This window comes from Uranotaenia lowii, chromosome 2, assembly GCF_029784155.1.
Source record: "Uranotaenia lowii strain MFRU-FL chromosome 2, ASM2978415v1, whole genome shotgun sequence".
NCBI lineage: Eukaryota > Metazoa > Arthropoda > Insecta > Diptera > Culicidae > Uranotaenia > Uranotaenia lowii.
In genome coordinates this window covers 202,725,779-202,747,171 of record NC_073692.1, presented here as the reverse complement: position 1 = coordinate 202,747,171, position 21,393 = coordinate 202,725,779, and the positions used below count along the sequence as shown (strand labels likewise).

The 21,393-nt window shown below is 33.3% G+C and overlaps 1 protein-coding gene across 6 annotated transcripts in view; it reads left to right on the top strand.

Annotated features, from left to right (window-relative positions):
• LOC129749513 (uncharacterized) overlaps positions 1 to 21,393 on the top strand; it is a 98,203-nt gene that overhangs the window by 71,504 nt on the left and 5,306 nt on the right. For 3 of the 6 annotated variants that reach the window (XM_055744488.1, XM_055744490.1, XM_055744491.1), the window contains exon 2: positions 1,844 to 2,781. The exons of 1 other annotated variant lie outside the window; for it this stretch is intronic. In XM_055744488.1, the coding sequence (XP_055600463.1) occupies positions 2,239 to 2,781 (543 nt within the window). In that variant the 5' untranslated portion in view covers positions 1,844 to 2,238. Of the gene's footprint in view, positions 1 to 1,743; positions 2,782 to 21,393 lie in introns of those variants that run through there. 2 more of the 6 variants (XM_055744492.1, XM_055744489.1) reach the window with 2 other exon arrangements.

The window sequence follows — 21,393 nt, the reverse complement described above, 5'->3', positions numbered from 1 at the left end:
TAAGAGAAATTTTTAGTATACCCTTAAAGTGTTAAAAACAATATTCCCTTCTGTCAACTTACACGGTGGGGCAAGGTCAATCGTCGAACTTTTAAGAAATTCATCTTCAAAATGATTCAATATTTTGGAAAGACCAGAAGGGATATTACGAATGTTGAAACTGAAGCGGATATGGAAAATTCTTATTGAAAAATGCAGATATATCAGTGAAACTTGATAGAACAAAAAGCAGGAATTCGTATTAAATCCATTTTAAAGCCATTACTCTGACGCATCTGTTAATAAGGTTTGCATTGACACTTGCCCCAATATTCGGGAAGAATGTAAACTTAGAAATTTGTTTTTGCCAACATTTTTGAATATTTGACTTTCAAAGAGAAAATAAAAAAAAGCTGAGAACTCATTTAGTGATGCAACTGATATTTTTTTAAATATTTATATTTTTACCGTAGTAAATTTATTAAAAAAAAAAGAAATTTGCACTGTATTTAATACATATCTAATTTAATATATTTTTCATTACCATGATAAGTGCTGTTTGGGTATCGAGCCGGTTTAATTTGCCTACCTTCTTCAAGCAGTGGGGGACAAAATTGAAAAAGATGGGAGAGCTCCCATGTAAATTTAAGATAAAGAGCTTTTCAAAGAAGGGTTTTTTTGGGTACAGAGTACAAATTTCAGATCTTGAAAAACGAGTTTAGAGATAAAGTTTCAGTAATTAATATATACCATCTTTGAATTGCAATTCAGAACTGCAGCTGTAGCTCTCATTTCAAAGATGTTGGTTCTGAAGTATGATGAGGTTTGATTTAAAAAAATGCCTCTAAAATCTAAATTTGAATTAATTACATTAATTTCCGGAAGGTGTAGCAAAGCACAACGGGTCAGCTTGTTTCAAATAAAAAGTCTTTGATTAAAATCTCAGACCGTAAAAAACCGAAAATTATTATTTAAAAACATACATATTTCCGGTCGAAAACATAAATCTTATTGACTGCTTATTATGGAAGGGTTCAGACAAATAATACACACTTTTTTATTCAATCAATAATATCCCATGTTTTAAAGGAAAGCCGAAAGCAATCATGACTGCTTAAATAATCGTTGGAAATTCTAAGAGATTCATACGAGCATCATTACTGAAAAACGATGAGCCATAAAAGTCAACGCAACTAGTAGTAGATCCTTATAGCAAACGATCGCTATCCACAAACACACTTTGTATCCCGCGAAACTGTGATTTACAAAACAACGGCTCTTCTGTAGTTTTTCATTCGGTAAGACACAAACTGGCCGGAAAACCACAATTCCGTAAAATCCCAGAATCGATCCGCTTCCAGTAGGTTCGTACAGTGGGCAGATATCGTCTTACCATCTCAGGAACCTACTCGCAAAGAGTTATCTCCTCTCCTAGCGCAGTCGTCTACCTAGGTAGTCACTCAGTCAAAGTTAACTTCGGTGGGTATCGCGCAGCATTGACGTCTCTTTGCCGATTCACGTGCGGGGATGTTGATTGCTTTTTCAAATCTCAACGCGTCGAACTAAACTCCTCGCTCGCAGCAACACCCACAACAACAATACAATCGAGGCGCCAATATTTGTGTGATTAAATTTCCTTATCGCTGCTGCTGTCGCTGCTTCTGCTTCTGCTAGGTTTGGAGAATGAAACAACACACACGGTGTTTTTTTCGGTGTGCAGGTTGTTGCATCAAATTATAATCGTATATAAAGAAATTTGCCATTGTTGAAGTCGCGTTAGTTGCTGCTGGATAGTGCCGGCTGTTGATCTGTGATATAGTTAAGAGTAAACACAAATTAATAATCCTTATTTTCTCGGTCGCAGAGTGAAGCAAAAAAAACGGCTGGCAGTTCTGGGTTAGCGTTCAAGTGTTCAGAACTAGGCTATATAAGAGATAAAGTACCGGGTTTTAGTTTATATTATCTATGATAGATGGGTTGTGATAATCGGTGAAACCTTGAGGGTGGACAAGGAAATGCCTTACTGCAGACTAGTGGCTCGTGATCGGAGTGGTGAACCAGAACTCATTGCTCATTGCTGATTGAGGTGAGAGAGCGTAGGAGTTTACCATCATCCCGTATTCGATGATCCAGCAAAGAAGTGCATGTAACGAAAAAAAGTTGTGATAAAAGTGAAGTGAAATTCGTTTCAAAACCACCACTAGGTTTTGTATATGAAGAACCAACTCCTCGGTTGGCACAAGCTCAAGCTCAGGCATTATGCGACGAAGCATCGTTGGTTTCGAGGACGGCCTTCGGAATCCGAATCCTACCAGTTGGCACTCGGTCCTGCTAGAACTGATCGACAACTTTTACGCGTCCTTTATCATTGGCCCCCTGGTGGTGAGCTATTGGCGCGGAACATGGAACCTCATGACAGACTACATCTACCCGTCGGACTATCCGACCAGTCTTGTGATATCGCTGGCCATCGGTATTACCGGGCACCTCGCATTTAACATCTTCCAATCGAACATCCGGCAGCATCTGGATGCCGACAAACACCGGCTGTTGTTCTTCCTCGGCTCAAGACTATACACCGAAATCTACGGTTTTGTTTGCGTCAACACTTGGCGTGGAGGCTGGGAACTCATCAATCTCTACACCACGCACAATGTCGCCTACGTGGTGTTGATAACGCTCGGATGTGCCCTGCTCCTGGCCATGCTCCGGGGCATCCGAAACGTCCTGGCCTCACCGTTTGTCGTCGTCAACGATGGACGCCGGGAGTACTTCGATATTCCAACCTACTTTAAACTATCGGTAAGCTTGCACTTTTAATTGCTGACATTTAGTGCGCTCCAGTGCATGCTTTTAATTGCTTGATTAGGATGACCGTCGTCGTACCCCCGCAATTACGCGGGTTCTAAACGAACTAGTTGAAGGTAAAATTGGCATATCGACCCATTATCCCCGGTAAATAATCATCATAATCTAAACAGGTTGTTAACTGGCGTTGTAAACTTTGCCACTCCTATAGTAAGAAACCGTTTTGTTTATCCAATTTAACTAAGGTCAGTAATGTCGAACGCATAATTCCTTCAATTGAAAAGTTTGTTTGGAAAGATAATAGACACAGCCAAACTTGTTCCGGTAACTTCTATTCTATTGCCAATACTAGCCATCAGCTGTGCTCAAAAATAGTAAACAACACTCTAGACAAGCTCTTATGTCGGACAAGCGTTATCTGTTCCAGTGTTTTAAAGGGGAACATTCTTGACGAGTGGATGATCCATTCATAGTTTTAGGTACGTTGTTCAATGGAAATAATTTGTGTTTTGACGATAAGCTATTTGAGGTAACGCAAACAATGTAATATGGCTACATTTTTTTTAACGTAAGGAAAAGCATTAAGTTTCTATCCCTTGCATCCGAGCGAAACCTTCTTCAGACAAAAAATACTTTCGTTGCCGATTGAACCCTTAGTTCTATAGGAGTCTAAATTTGACATTTTTAACTAAAATCGCTATATCTCTCTCTTTTTGCCTTTCTAACAGAAAGGTTTGGTTATCGGTCGATTTGAGAGATCATTAATTATGGGTCTTAGACATACCTTTATAGGTACCTATCGACTCAGCTCGACGAGTTCCGTTGATGTCCGTGGATTTGTATGTGCCATTTTAAAAATGTCTAGAACGTTTTTGCGAAACTGGGCTGCACAATTAAAATGATTTTAGTCTCAAAAGAATGCATTTTTTTTTCTACACAACCCTTTCAAAAACGGGAAAAAAACAAAATAGTTGAAACCGTTTTCTTTACCAAATACATATCATACTTATTATGGCATAAAAAAAAGTTGCTAGTGGCGCCTCGAAGCAGCAGCACCAGCAATCATTTATAAATTGAAGATAATCAAAATAAAAAAATAATATTTTTATTAACTCGAGAATTGAACCAAAACCCTTCAGATCCCAAGTTGCAAGCGCTATCCAATAAACCATCGGCACGCTTGATTGAAAGCGGCTCAAACTCAAATAGGTAAAAGGCATTACTAAGACGCACCGTGGTCTGGGCAGTTTCTCAGTCTGCTGGGGCAAATACGGCAACAGTGTTTATATCTTACACTTCTTGCTTTTCAATGCAGCAAATGGCGGATGGGCGTTTCCTTCAGAGTCCGCCATGCCTATAGACATTATAATTTCATTTATGAAATTATAGTGTCTAAAGCCATGCCGGGTGTCAACAAAATGCAGAGCCGTACAGGAAACTGCGTTGGGGGGGAATTTATATGAAGATCTTATGACCCTCGTTTTTTTTACTCGTGTTGAAGAATGAATTTATGTTTTTTTTTTTCATTTCTACATACTCATACATAATTTAGATTCAATTTCAGATGCAGAATTCAGATTCAGTTTTCAAATTCAGGATACAGGTTTAGGAATCAGAATTCAGGATTCAAAATTCAGAATTCAAAATTCAGATTCAGAACTCATATTCAGATTCAGAATTTAGATTCAGAATTCAGATTCAGAATTCAGATTAAGAATTCAGATTCAGAATTCAGATTCAGAATTCAGATTCAGAATTCAGATTCAGAATTCAGATTCAGAATTCAGATTCAGAATTCAGATTCAGAATTCAGATTCAGAATTCAGATTCAGAATTCAGATTCAGAATTCAGATTCAGAATTCAGATTCAGAATTCAGATTCAGAATTCAGATTCAGAATTCAGATTCAGAATTCAGATTCAGAATTCAGATTCAGAATTCAGATTCAGAATTCAGATTCAGAATTCAGATTCAGAATTCAGATTCAGAATTCAGATTCAGAATTCAGATTCAGAATTCAGATTCAGAATTCAGATTCAGAATTCAGATTCAGAATTCAGATTCAGAATTCAGATTCAGAATTCAGATTCAGAATTCAGATTCAGAATTCAGATTCAGAATTCAGATTCAGAATTCAGATTCAGAATTCAGATTCAGAATTCAGATTCAGAATTCAGATTCAGAATTCAGATTCAGAATTCAGATTCAGAATTCAGATTCAGAATTCAGATTCAGATTCAGAATTCAGATTCAGAATTCAGATTCAGAATTCAGATTCAGAATTCAGATTCAGAATTCAGATTCAGAATTCAGATTCAGAATTCAGAATCAGAATTCAGATTCAGAATTCAGATTCAGAATTCAGAATCAGAATTCAGATTCAGAATTCAGATTCAGAATTTTTGTAAATTTATTTTCGGCATATCGGTGAAAAATTTAGATTCATGGAGAAAGAATATCAGAATTAAAAATTGATGAAGCTGGATGTTGCGAGGTAAAGTATGGTGTACGTTAATAAATTTTCCTTGCAAAAATGTTCTTTCGCTCTTTTCATCATCCGTAAAATTTCTCCTCACTTTATCAATTTTCAATTCTGGAATTGTTTCTCCAAGAATACCAATTTGCACAGTTTTTGATAAATTTGCGATGACTTAAAGATCATTACGCATGAAAACACGATTTTGTTTTGTGAAAACTTTTTTTCACAATTTTTCTGAAATTAAGTTTGCTGCATACTTTTAGGGGTAAAACCATACTATTAAAAGTTGTAAAATCCGAAATCATAAAAAAAAATTTGGATGAAAGAAATTTCAATGTTGAAAACCGTGTGATGCAAAACAATCAAAATGAGATTTACAAGATTAAGAATTCAGATTCAGAATTCAGATTCAGAATTCAGATTCAGAATTCAGATTCAGAATTCAGATTCAGAATTCAGATTCAGAATTCAGATTCAGAATTCAGATTCAGAATTCAGATTCAGAATTCAGATTCAGAATTCAGATTCAGAATTCAGATTCAGAATTCAGATTCAGAATTCAGATTCAGAATTCAGATTCAGAATTCAGATCCAGAATTCAGATTCAGAATTCATATTCAGAATTCAGATTCAGAATTCAGATTCAGAATTCCGATTCAGAATTCAGATTCAGAATTCAGATTCAGAATTCAGATTCAGAATTCAGATTCAGAATTCAGATTCAGAATTCAGATTCAGAATTAAGATTCAGAATTCAGATTCAGAATTCAGAATTCAGATTCAGAATTCAGATTCAGAATTCAGATTCAGAACTCAGATTCAGAATTCAGATTCAGAATTCAGATTCAGAATTCAGATTCAGAATTCAGATTCAGAATTCAGATTCAGAATACAGATTTAGAATTAAAATTCAGAGTTCAGATTCAGAATTCAGATTGAGAATTCAGATTTAGAATTCTGATTAAGAATTTGGATTAAAGATCAACCTGGAATTTGAAATTGGAACTTATATTCAAATATTAGACTAAGTGTTGTAACTCAAAATTCAAACTTTAGAATCAGAATAAGATTTCAGATTTAGTTTACAGAATGAGATTAATCATTTAATAGTCATATTACTTTCCCCTCCTTTTGTGGGAATTTTTCCTCTATGCATGGTTGAGCTCTAAAAAAGGTATCATGCTAGGGCACGCGTCACGGCTATCCATCAATATTGTAGTTGGTTTTACTTATTCAGTAAAAAAAAAGCATAAAAAAACAGTAAGATTCGAACCGTGACCAGCAACGTGAAAGTTCTGGTTGCTACCACGGCACCATTTCAGCGTGTTATAAATCTTGGAAATTCTACTGTTTAAATACCATTCTTTCCATACATAAAATGAGCTCCTTACATACCAGTTCGCTTTTCCCCAAAAAAACGTATCAGGCATCATTTTTTGCCTTTCTAACAGAAAGGTTTGGTTATCGGTCGATTTGAGAGATCATTAATTATGGGTCTTAGACATACCTTTATAGGTACCTATCGACTCAGCTCGACGAGTTCTGTTGATGTCCGTGGATTTGTATGTGCCATTTTAAAAATGTCTAGAACGTTTTTGCGAAACTGGGCTGCACAATTAAAATGATTTTAGTCTCAAAAGAATGCATTTTTTTTTCTACACAACCCTTTCAAAAACGGGAAAAAAACAAAATAGTTGAAACCGTTTTCTTTACCAAATACATATCATACTTATTATGGCATAAAAAAAAGTTGCTAGTGGCGCCTCGAAGCAGCAGCACCAGCAATCATTTATAAATTGAAGATAATCAAAATAAAAAAATAATATTTTTATTAACTCGAGAATTGAACCAAAACCCTTCAGATCCCAAGTTGCAAGCGCTATCCAATAAACCATCGGCACGCTTGATTGAAAGCGGCTCAAACTCAAATAGGTAAAAGGCATTACTAAGACGCACCGTGGTCTGGGCAGTTTCTCAGTCTGCTGGGGCAAATACGGCAACAGTGTTTATATCTTACACTTCTTGCTTTTCAATGCAGCAAATGGCGGATGGGCGTTTCCTTCAGAGTCCGCCATGCCTATAGACATTATAATTTCATTTATGAAATTATAGTGTCTAAAGCCATGCCGGGTGTCAACAAAATGCAGAGCCGTACAGGAAACTGCGTTGGGGGGGAATTTATATGAAGATCTTATGACCCTCGTTTTTTTTACTCGTGTTGAAGAATGAATTTATGTTTTTTTTTTCATTTCTACATACTCATACATAATTTAGATTCAATTTCAGATGCAGAATTCAGATTCAGTTTTCAAATTCAGGATACAGGTTTAGGAATCAGAATTCAGGATTCAAAATTCAGAATTCAAAATTCAGATTCAGAACTCATATTCAGATTCAGAATTTAGATTCAGAATTCAGATTCAGAATTCAGATTAAGAATTCAGATTCAGAATTCAGATTCAGAATTCAGATTCAGAATTCAGATTCAGAATTCAGATTCAGAATTCAGATTCAGAATTCAGATTCAGAATTCAGATTCAGAATTCAGATTCAGAATTCAGATTCAGAATTCAGATTCAGAATTCAGATTCAGAATTCAGATTCAGAATTCAGATTCAGAATTCAGATTCAGAATTCAGATTCAGAATTCAGATTCAGAATTCAGATTCAGAATTCAGATTCAGAATTCAGATTCAGAATTCAGATTCAGAATTCAGATTCAGAATTCAGATTCAGAATTCAGATTCAGAATTCAGATTCAGAATTCAGATTCAGAATTCAGATTCAGAATTCAGATTCAGAATTCAGATTCAGAATTCAGATTCAGAATTCAGATTCAGAATTCAGATTCAGAATTCAGATTCAGAATTCAGATTCAGAATTCAGATTCAGATTCAGAATTCAGATTCAGAATTCAGATTCAGAATTCAGATTCAGAATTCAGATTCAGAATTCAGATTCAGAATTCAGATTCAGAATTCAGATTCAGAATTCAGATTCAGAATTCAGATTCAGAATTCAGAATCAGAATTCAGATTCAGAATTCAGATTCAGAATTCAGATTCAGAATTCAGAATCAGAATTCAGATTCAGAATTCAGATTCAGAATTTTTGTAAATTTATTTTCGGCATATCGGTGAAAAATTTAGATTCATGGAGAAAGAATATCAGAATTAAAAATTGATGAAGCTGGATGTTGCGAGGTAAAGTATGGTGTACGTTAATAAATTTTCCTTGCAAAAATGTTCTTTCGCTCTTTTCATCATCCGTAAAATTTCTCCTCACTTTATCAATTTTCAATTCTGGAATTGTTTCTCCAAGAATACCAATTTGCACAGTTTTTGATAAATTTGCGATGACTTAAAGATCATTACGCATGAAAACACGATTTTGTTTTGTGAAAACTTTTTTTCACAATTTTTCTGAAATTAAGTTTGCTGCATACTTTTAGGGGTAAAACCATACTATTAAAAGTTGTAAAATCCGAAATCATAAAAAAAAATTTGGATGAAAGAAATTTCAATGTTGAAAACCGTGTGATGCAAAACAATCAAAATGAGATTTACAAGATTAAGAATTCAGATTCAGAATTCAGATTCAGAATTCAGATTCAGAATTCAGATTCAGAATTCAGATTCAGAATTCAGATTCAGAATTCAGATTCAGAATTCAGATTCAGAATTCAGATTCAGAATTCAGATTCAGAATTCAGATTCAGAATTCAGATTCAGAATTCAGATTCAGAATTCAGATTCAGAATTCAGATTCAGAATTCAGATTCAGAATTCAGATTCAGAATTCAGATTCAGAATTCAGATTCAGAATTCAGATCCAGAATTCAGATTCAGAATTCATATTCAGAATTCAGATTCAGAATTCAGATTCAGAATTCCGATTCAGAATTCAGATTCAGAATTCAGATTCAGAATTCAGATTCAGAATTCAGATTCAGAATTCAGATTCAGAATTCAGATTCAGAATTCAGATTCAGAATTCAGATTCAGAATTCAGATTCAGAATTCAGATTCAGAATTCAGATTCAGAATTTAGATTCAGAATTCAGATTCAGAATTCAGATTCAGAATTCAGATTCAGAATTCAGATTCAGAATTCAGATTCAGAATTCAGATTCAGAATTCAGATTCAGAATTAAGATTCAGAATTCAGATTCAGAATTCAGAATTCAGATTCAGAATTCAGATTCAGAATTCAGATTCAGAACTCAGATTCAGAATTCAGATTCAGAATTCAGATTCAGAATTCAGATTCAGAATTCAGATTCAGAATTCAGATTCAGAATACAGATTTAGAATTCAAATTCAGAGTTCAGATTCAGAATTCAGATTGAGAATTCAGATTTAGAATTCTGATTAAGAATTTGGATTAAAGATCAACCTGGAATTTGAAATTGGAACTTATATTCAAATATTAGACTAAGTGTTGTAACTCAAAATTCAAACTTTAGAATCAGAATAAGATTTCAGATTTAGTTTACAGAATGAGATTAATCATTTAATAGTCATATTACTTTCCCCTCCTTTTGTGGGAATTTTTCCTCTATGCATGGTTGAGCTCTAAAAAAGGTATCATGCTAGGGCACGCGTCACGGCTATCCATCAATATTGTAGTTGGTTTTACTTATTCAGTAAAAAAAAAAGCATAAAAAAACAGTAAGATTCGAACCGTGACCAGCAACGTGAAAGTTCTGGTTGCTACCACGGCACCATTTCAGCGTGTTATAAATCTTGGAAATTCTACTGTTTAAATACCATTCTTTCCATACATAAAATGAGCTCCTTACATACCAGTTCGCTTTTCCCCAAAAAAACGTATCAGGCATCATTTTTGCCTTTCTAACAGAAAGGTTTGGTTATCGGTCGATTTGAGAGATCATTAATTATGGGTCTTAGACATACCTTTATAGGTACCTATCGACTCAGCTCGACGAGTTCTGTTGATGTCCGTGGATTTGTATGTGCCATTTTAAAAATGTCTAGAACGTTTTTGCGAAACTGGGCTGCACAATTAAAATGATTTTAGTCTCAAAAGAATGCATTTTTTTTTCTACACAACCCTTTCAAAAACGGGAAAAAAACAAAATAGTTGAAACCGTTTTCTTTACCAAATACATATCATACTTATTATGGCATAAAAAAAAGTTGCTAGTGGCGCCTCGAAGCAGCAGCACCAGCAATCATTTATAAATTGAAGATAATCAAAATAAAAAAATAATATTTTTATTAACTCGAGAATTGAACCAAAACCCTTCAGATCCCAAGTTGCAAGCGCTATCCAATAAACCATCGGCACGCTTGATTGAAAGCGGCTCAAACTCAAATAGGTAAAAGGCATTACTAAGACGCACCGTGGTCTGGGCAGTTTCTCAGTCTGCTGGGGCAAATACGGCAACAGTGTTTATATCTTACACTTCTTGCTTTTCAATGCAGCAAATGGCGGATGGGCGTTTCCTTCAGAGTCCGCCATGCCTATAGACATTATAATTTCATTTATGAAATTATAGTGTCTAAAGCCATGCCGGGTGTCAACAAAATGCAGAGCCGTACAGGAAACTGCGTTGGGGGGGAATTTATATGAAGATCTTATGACCCTCGTTTTTTTTACTCGTGTTGAAGAATGAATTTATGTTTTTTTTTCATTTCTACATACTCATACATAATTTAGATTCAATTTCAGATGCAGAATTCAGATTCAGTTTTCAAATTCAGGATACAGGTTTAGGAATCAGAATTCAGGATTCAAAATTCAGAATTCAAAATTCAGATTCAGAACTCATATTCAGATTCAGAATTTAGATTCAGAATTCAGATTCAGAATTCAGATTAAGAATTCAGATTCAGAATTCAGATTCAGAATTCAGATTCAGAATTCAGATTCAGAATTCAGATTCAGAATTCAGATTCAGAATTCAGATTCAGAATTCAGATTCAGAATTCAGATTCAGAATTCAGATTCAGAATTCAGATTCAGAATTCAGATTCAGAATTCAGATTCAGAATTCAGATTCAGAATTCAGATTCAGAATTCAGATTCAGAATTCAGATTCAGAATTCAGATTCAGAATTCAGATTCAGAATTCAGATTCAGAATTCAGATTCAGAATTCAGATTCAGAATTCAGATTCAGAATTCAGATTCAGAATTCAGATTCAGAATTCAGATTCAGAATTCAGATTCAGAATTCAGATTCAGAATTCAGATTCAGAATTCAGATTCAGAATTCAGATTCAGAATTCAGATTCAGATTCAGAATTCAGATTCAGAATTCAGATTCAGAATTCAGATTCAGAATTCAGATTCAGAATTCAGATTCAGAATTCAGATTCAGAATTCAGATTCAGAATTCAGATTCAGAATTCAGATTCAGAATTCAGATTCAGAATTCAGATTCAGAATTCAGATTCAGAATTCAGAATCAGAATTCAGATTCAGAATTCAGATTCAGAATTCAGATTCAGAATTCAGAATCAGAATTCAGATTCAGAATTCAGATTCAGAATTTTTGTAAATTTATTTTCGGCATATCGGTGAAAAATTTAGATTCATGGAGAAAGAATATCAGAATTAAAAATTGATGAAGCTGGATGTTGCGAGGTAAAGTATGGTGTACGTTAATAAATTTTCCTTGCAAAAATGTTCTTTCGCTCTTTTCATCATCCGTAAAATTTCTCCTCACTTTATCAATTTTCAATTCTGGAATTGTTTCTCCAAGAATACCAATTTGCACAGTTTTTGATAAATTTGCGATGACTTAAAGATCATTACGCATGAAAACACGATTTTGTTTTGTGAAAACTTTTTTTCACAATTTTTCTGAAATTAAGTTTGCTGCATACTTTTAGGGGTAAAACCATACTATTAAAAGTTGTAAAATCCGAAATCATAAAAAAAAATTTGGATGAAAGAAATTTCAATGTTGAAAACCGTGTGATGCAAAACAATCAAAATGAGATTTACAAGATTAAGAATTCAGATTCAGAATTCAGATTCAGAATTCAGATTCAGAATTCAGATTCAGAATTCAGATTCAGAATTCAGATTCAGAATTCAGATTCAGAATTCAGATTCAGAATTCAGATTCAGAATTCAGATTCAGAATTCAGATTCAGAATTCAGATTCAGAATTCAGATTCAGAATTCAGATTCAGAATTCAGATTCAGAATTCAGATCCAGAATTCAGATTCAGAATTCATATTCAGAATTCAGATTCAGAATTCAGATTCAGAATTCCGATTCAGAATTCAGATTCAGAATTCAGATTCAGAATTCAGATTCAGAATTCAGATTCAGAATTCAGATTCAGAATTCAGATTCAGAATTCAGATTCAGAATTCAGATTCAGAATTCAGATTCAGAATTCAGATTCAGAATTCAGATTCAGAATTCAGATTCAGAATTCAGATTCAGAATTCAGATTCAGAATTCAGATTCAGAATTCAGATTCAGAATTCAGATTCAGAATTCAGATTCAGAATTCAGATTCAGAATTCAGATTCAGAATTAAGATTCAGAATTCAGATTCAGAATTCAGAATTCAGATTCAGAATTCAGATTCAGAATTCAGATTCAGAACTCAGATTCAGAATTCAGATTCAGAATTCAGATTCAGAATTCAGATTCAGAATTCAGATTCAGAATTCAGATTCAGAATACAGATTTAGAATTCAAATTCAGAGTTCAGATTCAGAATTCAGATTGAGAATTCAGATTTAGAATTCTGATTAAGAATTTGGATTAAAGATCAACCTGGAATTTGAAATTGGAACTTATATTCAAATATTAGACTAAGTGTTGTAACTCAAAATTCAAACTTTAGAATCAGAATAAGATTTCAGATTTAGTTTACAGAATGAGATTAATCATTTAATAGTCATATTACTTTCCCCTCCTTTTGTGGGAATTTTTCCTCTATGCATGGTTGAGCTCTAAAAAAGGTATCATGCTAGGGCACGCGTCACGGCTATCCATCAATATTGTAGTTGGTTTTACTTATTCAGTAAAAAAAAAGCATAAAAAAACAGTAAGATTCGAACCGTGACCAGCAACGTGAAAGTTCTGGTTGCTACCACGGCACCATTTCAGCGTGTTATAAATCTTGGAAATTCTACTGTTTAAATACCATTCTTTCCATACATAAAATGAGCTCCTTACATACCAGTTCGCTTTTCCCCAAAAAAACGTATCAGGCATCATTTTTTTATATTGAGATTGGAATTTTTCGTGTTTGAATATCTGAAATCATACTTATATGATTCAGAGGGAAGGAATCTATCATGTATATTCTATATTATTTTATATATTTCCAAATATAATTTAAACTCTGTTAGAAAGGCTCCAATCCACTGTTAAGTGTATTAAATCGGGTTTTTCTAAACCAATTGGTACGACACTATGATTTGTTTTCTACTATGACTGAAACAATTCAGGCGGTTAATTGATTCATCAATAGGGGAGTATGGGGATACTTGATCCCCTTTCTTTTTTTGTCATATGTTTTTTGAAAAGTTTTGTAATTCACCGTCTTTTGCATTTTCTGACAGCGTATAATTTCAAGTTTAAGTTCCAAAAGTTAGTACGATACATGAACTCGTAGATAAACTAGAGGCATTTTCATGAGACTAAAAAAAAATTGTGATATTTTTTTAAGTTACAGGAGACTTGATCCCTTACTACAGGAGACTTGATCCTGATTGCAGGGTGCCCTGACCCTAGACAAAAAAAAGCATAGCATAGCATAGCATTGGGTGACTACACACATCTTGCATTGGCTGATACATGCGGTACAACTAATTATCAAGAACAACACAAGCTGCCAAAACGAGTATCTGGATTCAAAACTCATTTCAGAAAATTCAGAAAATCAGTGTAGTACTATAATGCACACCTCGACAAGTCAATGTAATCATAGTGGGGATAATCTGAAACAGCTAAAGAAACTTTTTAGGTGCAGAGAACTCATACGACCCAGGATGCTGTCAATTTTTGTATTGTTAATAATTAACTTATTTTTCGCGGTATACATTCAAATTTATTAAATAAACATTTTAAAGCAGGAATTTTCCACTACACTAAGTTTGTGATTTTCTTCGTTTCATGGTCTCATCTATTCAAACTACACTTCCGGTAATTTTGCTCTCACAAAACACGTGCATCGTTTTTTTAAAGACTCACATACGGCATAAAAAGCACTTTTACATCCCGTTAATACTGAATTCTGATGATAGCACAAAACAAAATAAACGCTCTGCTTTCCGGAGCTAGCGGTTAGATCCGCTAATTGAAATAAATGTACCTATTTTCCTCTAAATTTCCCGAACAACTTGCGAACATTTTTCCCTGCATCTCAGTTGTTAATAGTTTCACCACGTTTCACCATTATTTTTTACTTGAGACAAAAAATTTATTAGATTTTTCATCGAATTCACCAACAATTTTTATTCGCGAAAAAACGGACGAAAAAAACGCGACGTCGAAAAAACCACGTGCCGGGTGCCCTGACCCTAGACAATAATCTAGTAAAATCCTAAGATTAAAGGGTCTGTTAACTATTTTTTCCATATTAGTTCTCATTTCACAGTTTGTAAGTATCAGACAAAGAGAATTCTAAAAGTTTGTCTACTACCCTAGAGTCATTGCATACTTAAGAGCGTAATTTTCTGGTTTTTAGATGAATACAGTATTTTTAGTTCTTTTTAACAGATAATTACTGCATAAACATTAGCTATTGGACAAATATTAGTAATTTCATGATAACGATCCATTCAGAAGAAAAATATATCATTTTGGACTCTTATTCGGTCTAAAAATGGGCGTACTCTTCTTTTTGAGAAATTTTACGAAATGTACTCTTTTTTATAAGAGCCATTTAAACAGAAAAATGAACTTGTTTGTTGCAGTACGCGAAGTGTGTTTACCACAAGAAATACGAAAGAAATAAAACTTACAAAAACTTTCAATACCTTATCTAAATATCCCGTTTCTGTATCGTATCGTCATCTTTGAATCGTAATTTACAGCGAGCGCAATAAGCACCGTTGAGTATGCAATAAACCCCCGAACAGTTATCAAAGATCACAAAAGCGATATACTCAAATGTTTCGTAGCGCACAAATCTAATATATTGTTTGTTGAAAGGAAATGAAAGCGCCTATTTTCTTCTAAATCAAGTATTTTATCGGATTTGGTGTGGTTTATCAGCATGTCATCAAATACTAATTTTCCATCGAATTATCCAAAAAGGAATATTCAGTCCGACTTTTCTCTTTTCATTTCCAGGATTTTCATTTTCCAGGCTTTTTCTCAGAAATCTCAAGAGAAAAAGTGAAAAATTATCACATGCTAAATTATTCTTTATTGAGTCACATATATTTTGATTTTTTTTTTTGTCATAACATTGAATATCTTTTCTTAGCTTAGCTTAGCTTGGTTGACTTCTCATATCCACCTTAAATCATTGAACTGGAAATGCTGTGCAAATATGTTTATACAACAACACTTTTAAAGACTTCAAATAGCAAATTTTATTAGGCTTTGCTCAACTTACGCATTTCCAATTCCATGATCGCTGGCGTGGCTAGGCAGAACAAGTTCTACTTCGCCAATGGTTGCTACTCCGTGATTGATCGAGGCCATCAATTTTATGCAAGGACCAAAAGAATGGTGCTTGGGACTAGCAGTTCATTCGCAATGCACAAAACTCATGCTCTTCCTTTGAAAATGATCAATAACGACGCCGGCCACGTCCTAGTAGTCAATGAGGGATGCAGGAAGGATTGTTAGTAGGATACTTCATAGGATCAATTAACAACCTATCGCCCCTTAATATTCCAAAGATAAATTTTGAAAAATTTAGAAACAAAGGTAAATCAATATCTCCAACTATAGAAACCGTCTATACGTCTGCGAATCTATATTGAAATATCCAGGGAAAGGGTTTTGTTAGTTGGGGAAGGTTTAGGCATTTTGGCAAATGGTACGATCAAGTTTTCCTACACCTCCTATGCTCCTAGATATTTCCTAAGGACGAAAAGGCAAAAATTTTACCATAATGCAATTATAATGAATAAAGCATATTTTAAAAATCTTCTTGAAGCTAACTTATTTTTCTAGCTATTATTCCTGTTATATTGATGTTTTTTTCCAAAAGGTCAAAATGAAGAGATACTTCAAAGTATAATTATAACTAAATTTTTGATGTCTTATGCTTTTTAAATAAATACCTCCTTCTTAAGTTAAAAAAATTAAATGAGATTTCTGTAATAATAACTGATAGAGGTTGTTTTTGGAAACTCATCAATTCGATTCTACTCTTTGCCTCATATTGATTTCGCTATTACTGAAAAGAAAAAGCATGAGCTTGCTATGAACTTTCAACTTTCGAACAATAATTCGTCTTAAACGTTCGGTCTTATCCATTCAATACAACTTGAATCAATGATGAAAAAAAAAATCATTGTCTTAAAAATATTTCGATAGTCATTCTATGCATTTTAAACAGTTTCGTGAGGCCTTAGAAAAAATATTTGTACTTCACCTAATAATCACCGGTATAATTTATTTTTCCTTAAACGGGTTAATAAGCCTCTGTGTATTACAATCTGAGAAAAGATTATTTTAGATTACGATTTTTTTTTAAGTTACTGAAATGAAGTCAATATGCCTGTTTAACGAAAGACCTAGTCATTTGAGCTCAAGATGGGTTTATGAGACAAGGCTAAATATTAAACGTTGGTTATTGAAAAATGTAACAAGATAATTTTATTAGGGTGGAGACAACAGATTTCGACAGATCGCACAAAAGGTTTTTAAAAGGCGATTGAAACTTCGTTTGTTGACCAATGAACAAAAACATGGTTGAAAATGTAAAAAACTACTATTTCATAAGAATAATTCCGCACAAGCTAGAAAAATCAGTTTAAAAAATTGTTTTACATGTTTATGAGGTGAAACTAAACGAGACTGTCAAAAACTACATTCAGATTAAGAAATATATTTTAAAAAACCTCTGAAATTCCGTTGAAACCTTCCAAACATAAAAATTTTTTCCAATGTTACTTGAAAATTCTAGGTCCTTTATTGGTTCCCCGACGAGACATTAAAACTTTCTAAGTTCTTCCCGGTTCGCTAACAATCCTGCAACACATTTTAATCCTTTCCTCTCCGCGACCCAAATATAATAACGTATAATAACGTATAAATTTTTGATAAATTTTTATTTTTGTACTCTTTTTCAAACACCTTTTTTTTTAAATGAGAAAATCTGGAATAATTTCCTTCTTGCCTTCCAGTCAGCAGGGCATGAAAACAACATCCATTTAAAAACGGTTTAAATTCTCAAATGAAAAAAAAACATTTTTAGAAATAAAAAAAAAAGGATATTCAAAAATAATATTCGAAAAAAGGAACTAAAGAACTGCAGGCGATACCTGCTGTTGGAGGGCTACAAAGAAACGGTATTAAAAGTTGCACTTCAAAATGCGTAAAAAACACCACAGAAAATACGCTGAAAATTCAAATTTTCTATGAGTTTTTTATATTGTATAGAATTTTGAAATTGAAAAATAATATGACTGCATCAAACATAAAAAAATACGTTAAATTTAATCTGGCATATTATGAAATATGGTGAAATATGTTAATTACTTTGTGGTTAAATTGACGACTACGGAACCTTATAGTACTTCCGAGAACTTATCGATTAAAGCTACAAATGCAGGATTTGTTGAAACATAAGTATTGAGGTCGAAATTTTTCAAAACTTTCTTTTTGTAACGTTTAAAAAGCTGTGGGAAACTAAAACTTAAAAGAAAATGTAGGGAAAAAACAAAACACAGAAAACAAGGAAAATTAACAGTTTGGAGTAAATTTTGAAAACCTAATAAAAATAAATACTTAGCTTGGATACTTTTCAATGCTTGAACTTTTGCTCGTTATTCTCTACGGTCCACTTGCGGCTCTTTCTGGCCAATGGCATAATGGTTGCACTGCGTTTCCTAAAATCCGAAGGGACCCTTTTCCTCCCTGATCGTTCGTTCCATTTTTGGTGTGTAATGACTACAACTGTTGCCTTCCGTCCCGAACTCAAGGTTAACACTTGATTTTAAATGATTTTTGGATTTTTTTCACAAGCTTGAAATGAAGAACTCGAAAAAAACACGTCAGTTTTTTGTCACAGACAACTTAGATCTCTTCCATAACATTGAATATCTTTTCTAGGGTAAAAGTTAGGATTAAGGTTTGTTTACATGAAATGCATTGCAAGAATCAAGGAATAATTAAAACTCATACATATAATTTAAGACCTTTCAGCACATCTCTGGCAATTTTTGAATTAAAAATTTTGCTATCCTATACAAATTTCCATAAAATTTGTTATCTCGTTGCGCTAATTCAGGACTGAATTAATCACTTCCAAAATTTTTATTGCTTTTTGAGGCAATAAAAACAGCAACAAAAAGTTATGGGAGGGGTAAAAATGTATAAATTTGAAATTTTAATACAAAGCTTTCAGGGCCCCGGAGCATATTTGACGATTTTTTTTCTTTAACTCTGAATAACTTAAAACCTAATAGTTTTAGATGAATATAAGCTGAGAATAATAATTGAATTGCGTTACGAGATTCCCAAAAGCACACATTTTTTATAACTTTTCACTCTTATGATTAACTATCAAACTATTATCTAACAAAATTTAAGATACATTTATTCTACGAAAATAAGACGTTTCGGATTTTTACCATTCAGACTACAATACCTCAAAAACTACAAAAACGTTTATTAGGCCGGATCATGTATCGAATTATTGCTTTTGTCACCACCCTCATCCTTCGACTTTTTTAGAAAATCCTGAAGGGAAAAATAAATAAAGTTTAAGATATTTCATTGAAAAATTTGATGACTTCTTCGAAAAACCAAACAGTTTAAAGACCGAAAGTCAAACTGTGAAAAATCAACTTTATTTTTGTTTCTTCTGAAGAACTACTGGTGGTGTTTGTGCCAATTTACAAATTCTTTAAAGGAAATTTTCTGCAAAACAACTTTGTCGAAGACCATAACTTCGAAAACATCTGCATCTCTTTTTGCAATGTTATTCCAGAATGGAAGCCATTCAAACAAAAGAAACATGCCAATCTGCTTAGATTGTCTCCCTTATCAGGAAATTTAAAAATACCATTGCAGTATCCATCTGAATTGATGCTGAAGATGACTTTCGCTACCCGGTTTTATCAGGTTAATGAAAAATGTGCTATCACTTGAAGTTTTTTTTTTCATTTCAATTGCTTATCTGTTGAAATTGCTTTCCTTTACGAAAAAAATCAGATGGACACAATTCATCAATCATTTATGAGGGATCTCCCGTTTTTTTATCATCGATGGATTTTTATTTCAGTTTCTACAGCTGTTTGGTCGATATCATTGGGCCGAATTTCACGATTTTATTTTCCTCGCACTAGTCTTCGCTCACAAAAAATTGGCCCCCTTCAAATTCATTTTTTACCATTTAAATGGAAAATGGCCTTTATTTTTTCATGTATTGATAATTAACAGTGTTTTCCACAATATTTTTTAACAAAAAAAAACTTTAAATTTGGTGCTTGGAAAGTTCATGAGATGCAAGAAGCGGCGATAAATTTCTTGGTAGAAACTAGGCACACACTGCAGTCAGATTTATCAAAGTAAAGATTTGTAAACGCTTCGTAAGGCATAAAATTTGCAAGAATTTATATATGGGAAAAATCGTGTTTTTTTTAATTTTATTGCTTGATGTTCACGTTATTTACAACTGTTTAAAATTATTTTTAAAAAAAAATTAAAAATCTCATTTCATGATAAACATGGTTAGGTTAGTTAATTATATTTAAAAAAAAAGTTGAAATTTTAAGGGAAAATATGAATTAAAACTAATAAATTTCACACACAACAGTTCTTCACACAGTATCTCCACTGGAGAGTTTCAAACTTAAATTCATCATGCGGTAGCCGGCGCAGATTTCCATTGAATTGCAATTTCTTCAATTCTCACGGCGTGTTTTACCTAAACAAATTCAAGAAAACACGGCACAGAATGAAAAAGTTGGGCAGATGAACAATTTGCATGAAATAAGTATTGTTGCTAAAAAAACAGATAAATACAATAGGACTTGAAATTGATATCACAGGTTCATCATAAGTAAGTGGAGAATATTACTGGAACATTATTTGAAATGGATTTATTTTGTCAGAATGAAGTTTTTTTTGTTTCGATTATAGTCGTTCTAACATCTTTATGTCATTCGCGACTTATATCAACGATGCAGTTGGCGGACAGTCATTGAAAAACTTATCCGGTACAACTGTGATCGATGTTTACTCTTGGGCTCGAACTCACGGACATCGGCTCAGAAAGCAAGTGACTCTCCAACTGATATAGCTCACAAGCCCCATTATGAAGAATGAACAACTTTTTTTGTTCAAATTCCTTGATTATGTTTCTCAGATTGATTTAAAAACCAATTCATAGTTACAATCGACACTTACCTCGGTGCAGTGCTGCGAAAAAAATCTGAAAATAGTGAAAAAAAAAACAATTTTAAAATCAGGACTTTGAAGGCATCAAATGGTTTTGCATTCTTTATGAAGCCAATAATTATGGTGGGCCAAACATCAGGTTCTGTACCTCAAGCAATCATTAAAAGTTAATCAAGATCAAACGAAAATTAAACGTACATAAGAGATGAACATAATAATTCTACACTTTCGTTCTAACACACCGTGGAACAAGTACGAGATATCTTGTAGCCTGATTTCCGCGAGTATGGTACAGTTGGATGAATAACTCTAAAATTATAAATTTTACTAGCTGACCGGGTGTGCTTTGTTACACCTTCCCAAAATAAATGAAATTTGAAATTTGAAGTTCTGAAATTAATTTTTAATCATATAACAGAGAAGCAACAACTTTGAAATTGCAGCTGGAGTTTTTTTTTATTTAACAATTTTTTTATTTGAAACGGCTTATAAAGTCTGTTTCACATAGAAGCTGGTCGGATAAAATAGATCATTTCTCCGCAAAGAAATAACGTACAACAAAAGTAAAAATGTCATTTTGAAGGGTTTTTATTGCACTTTAA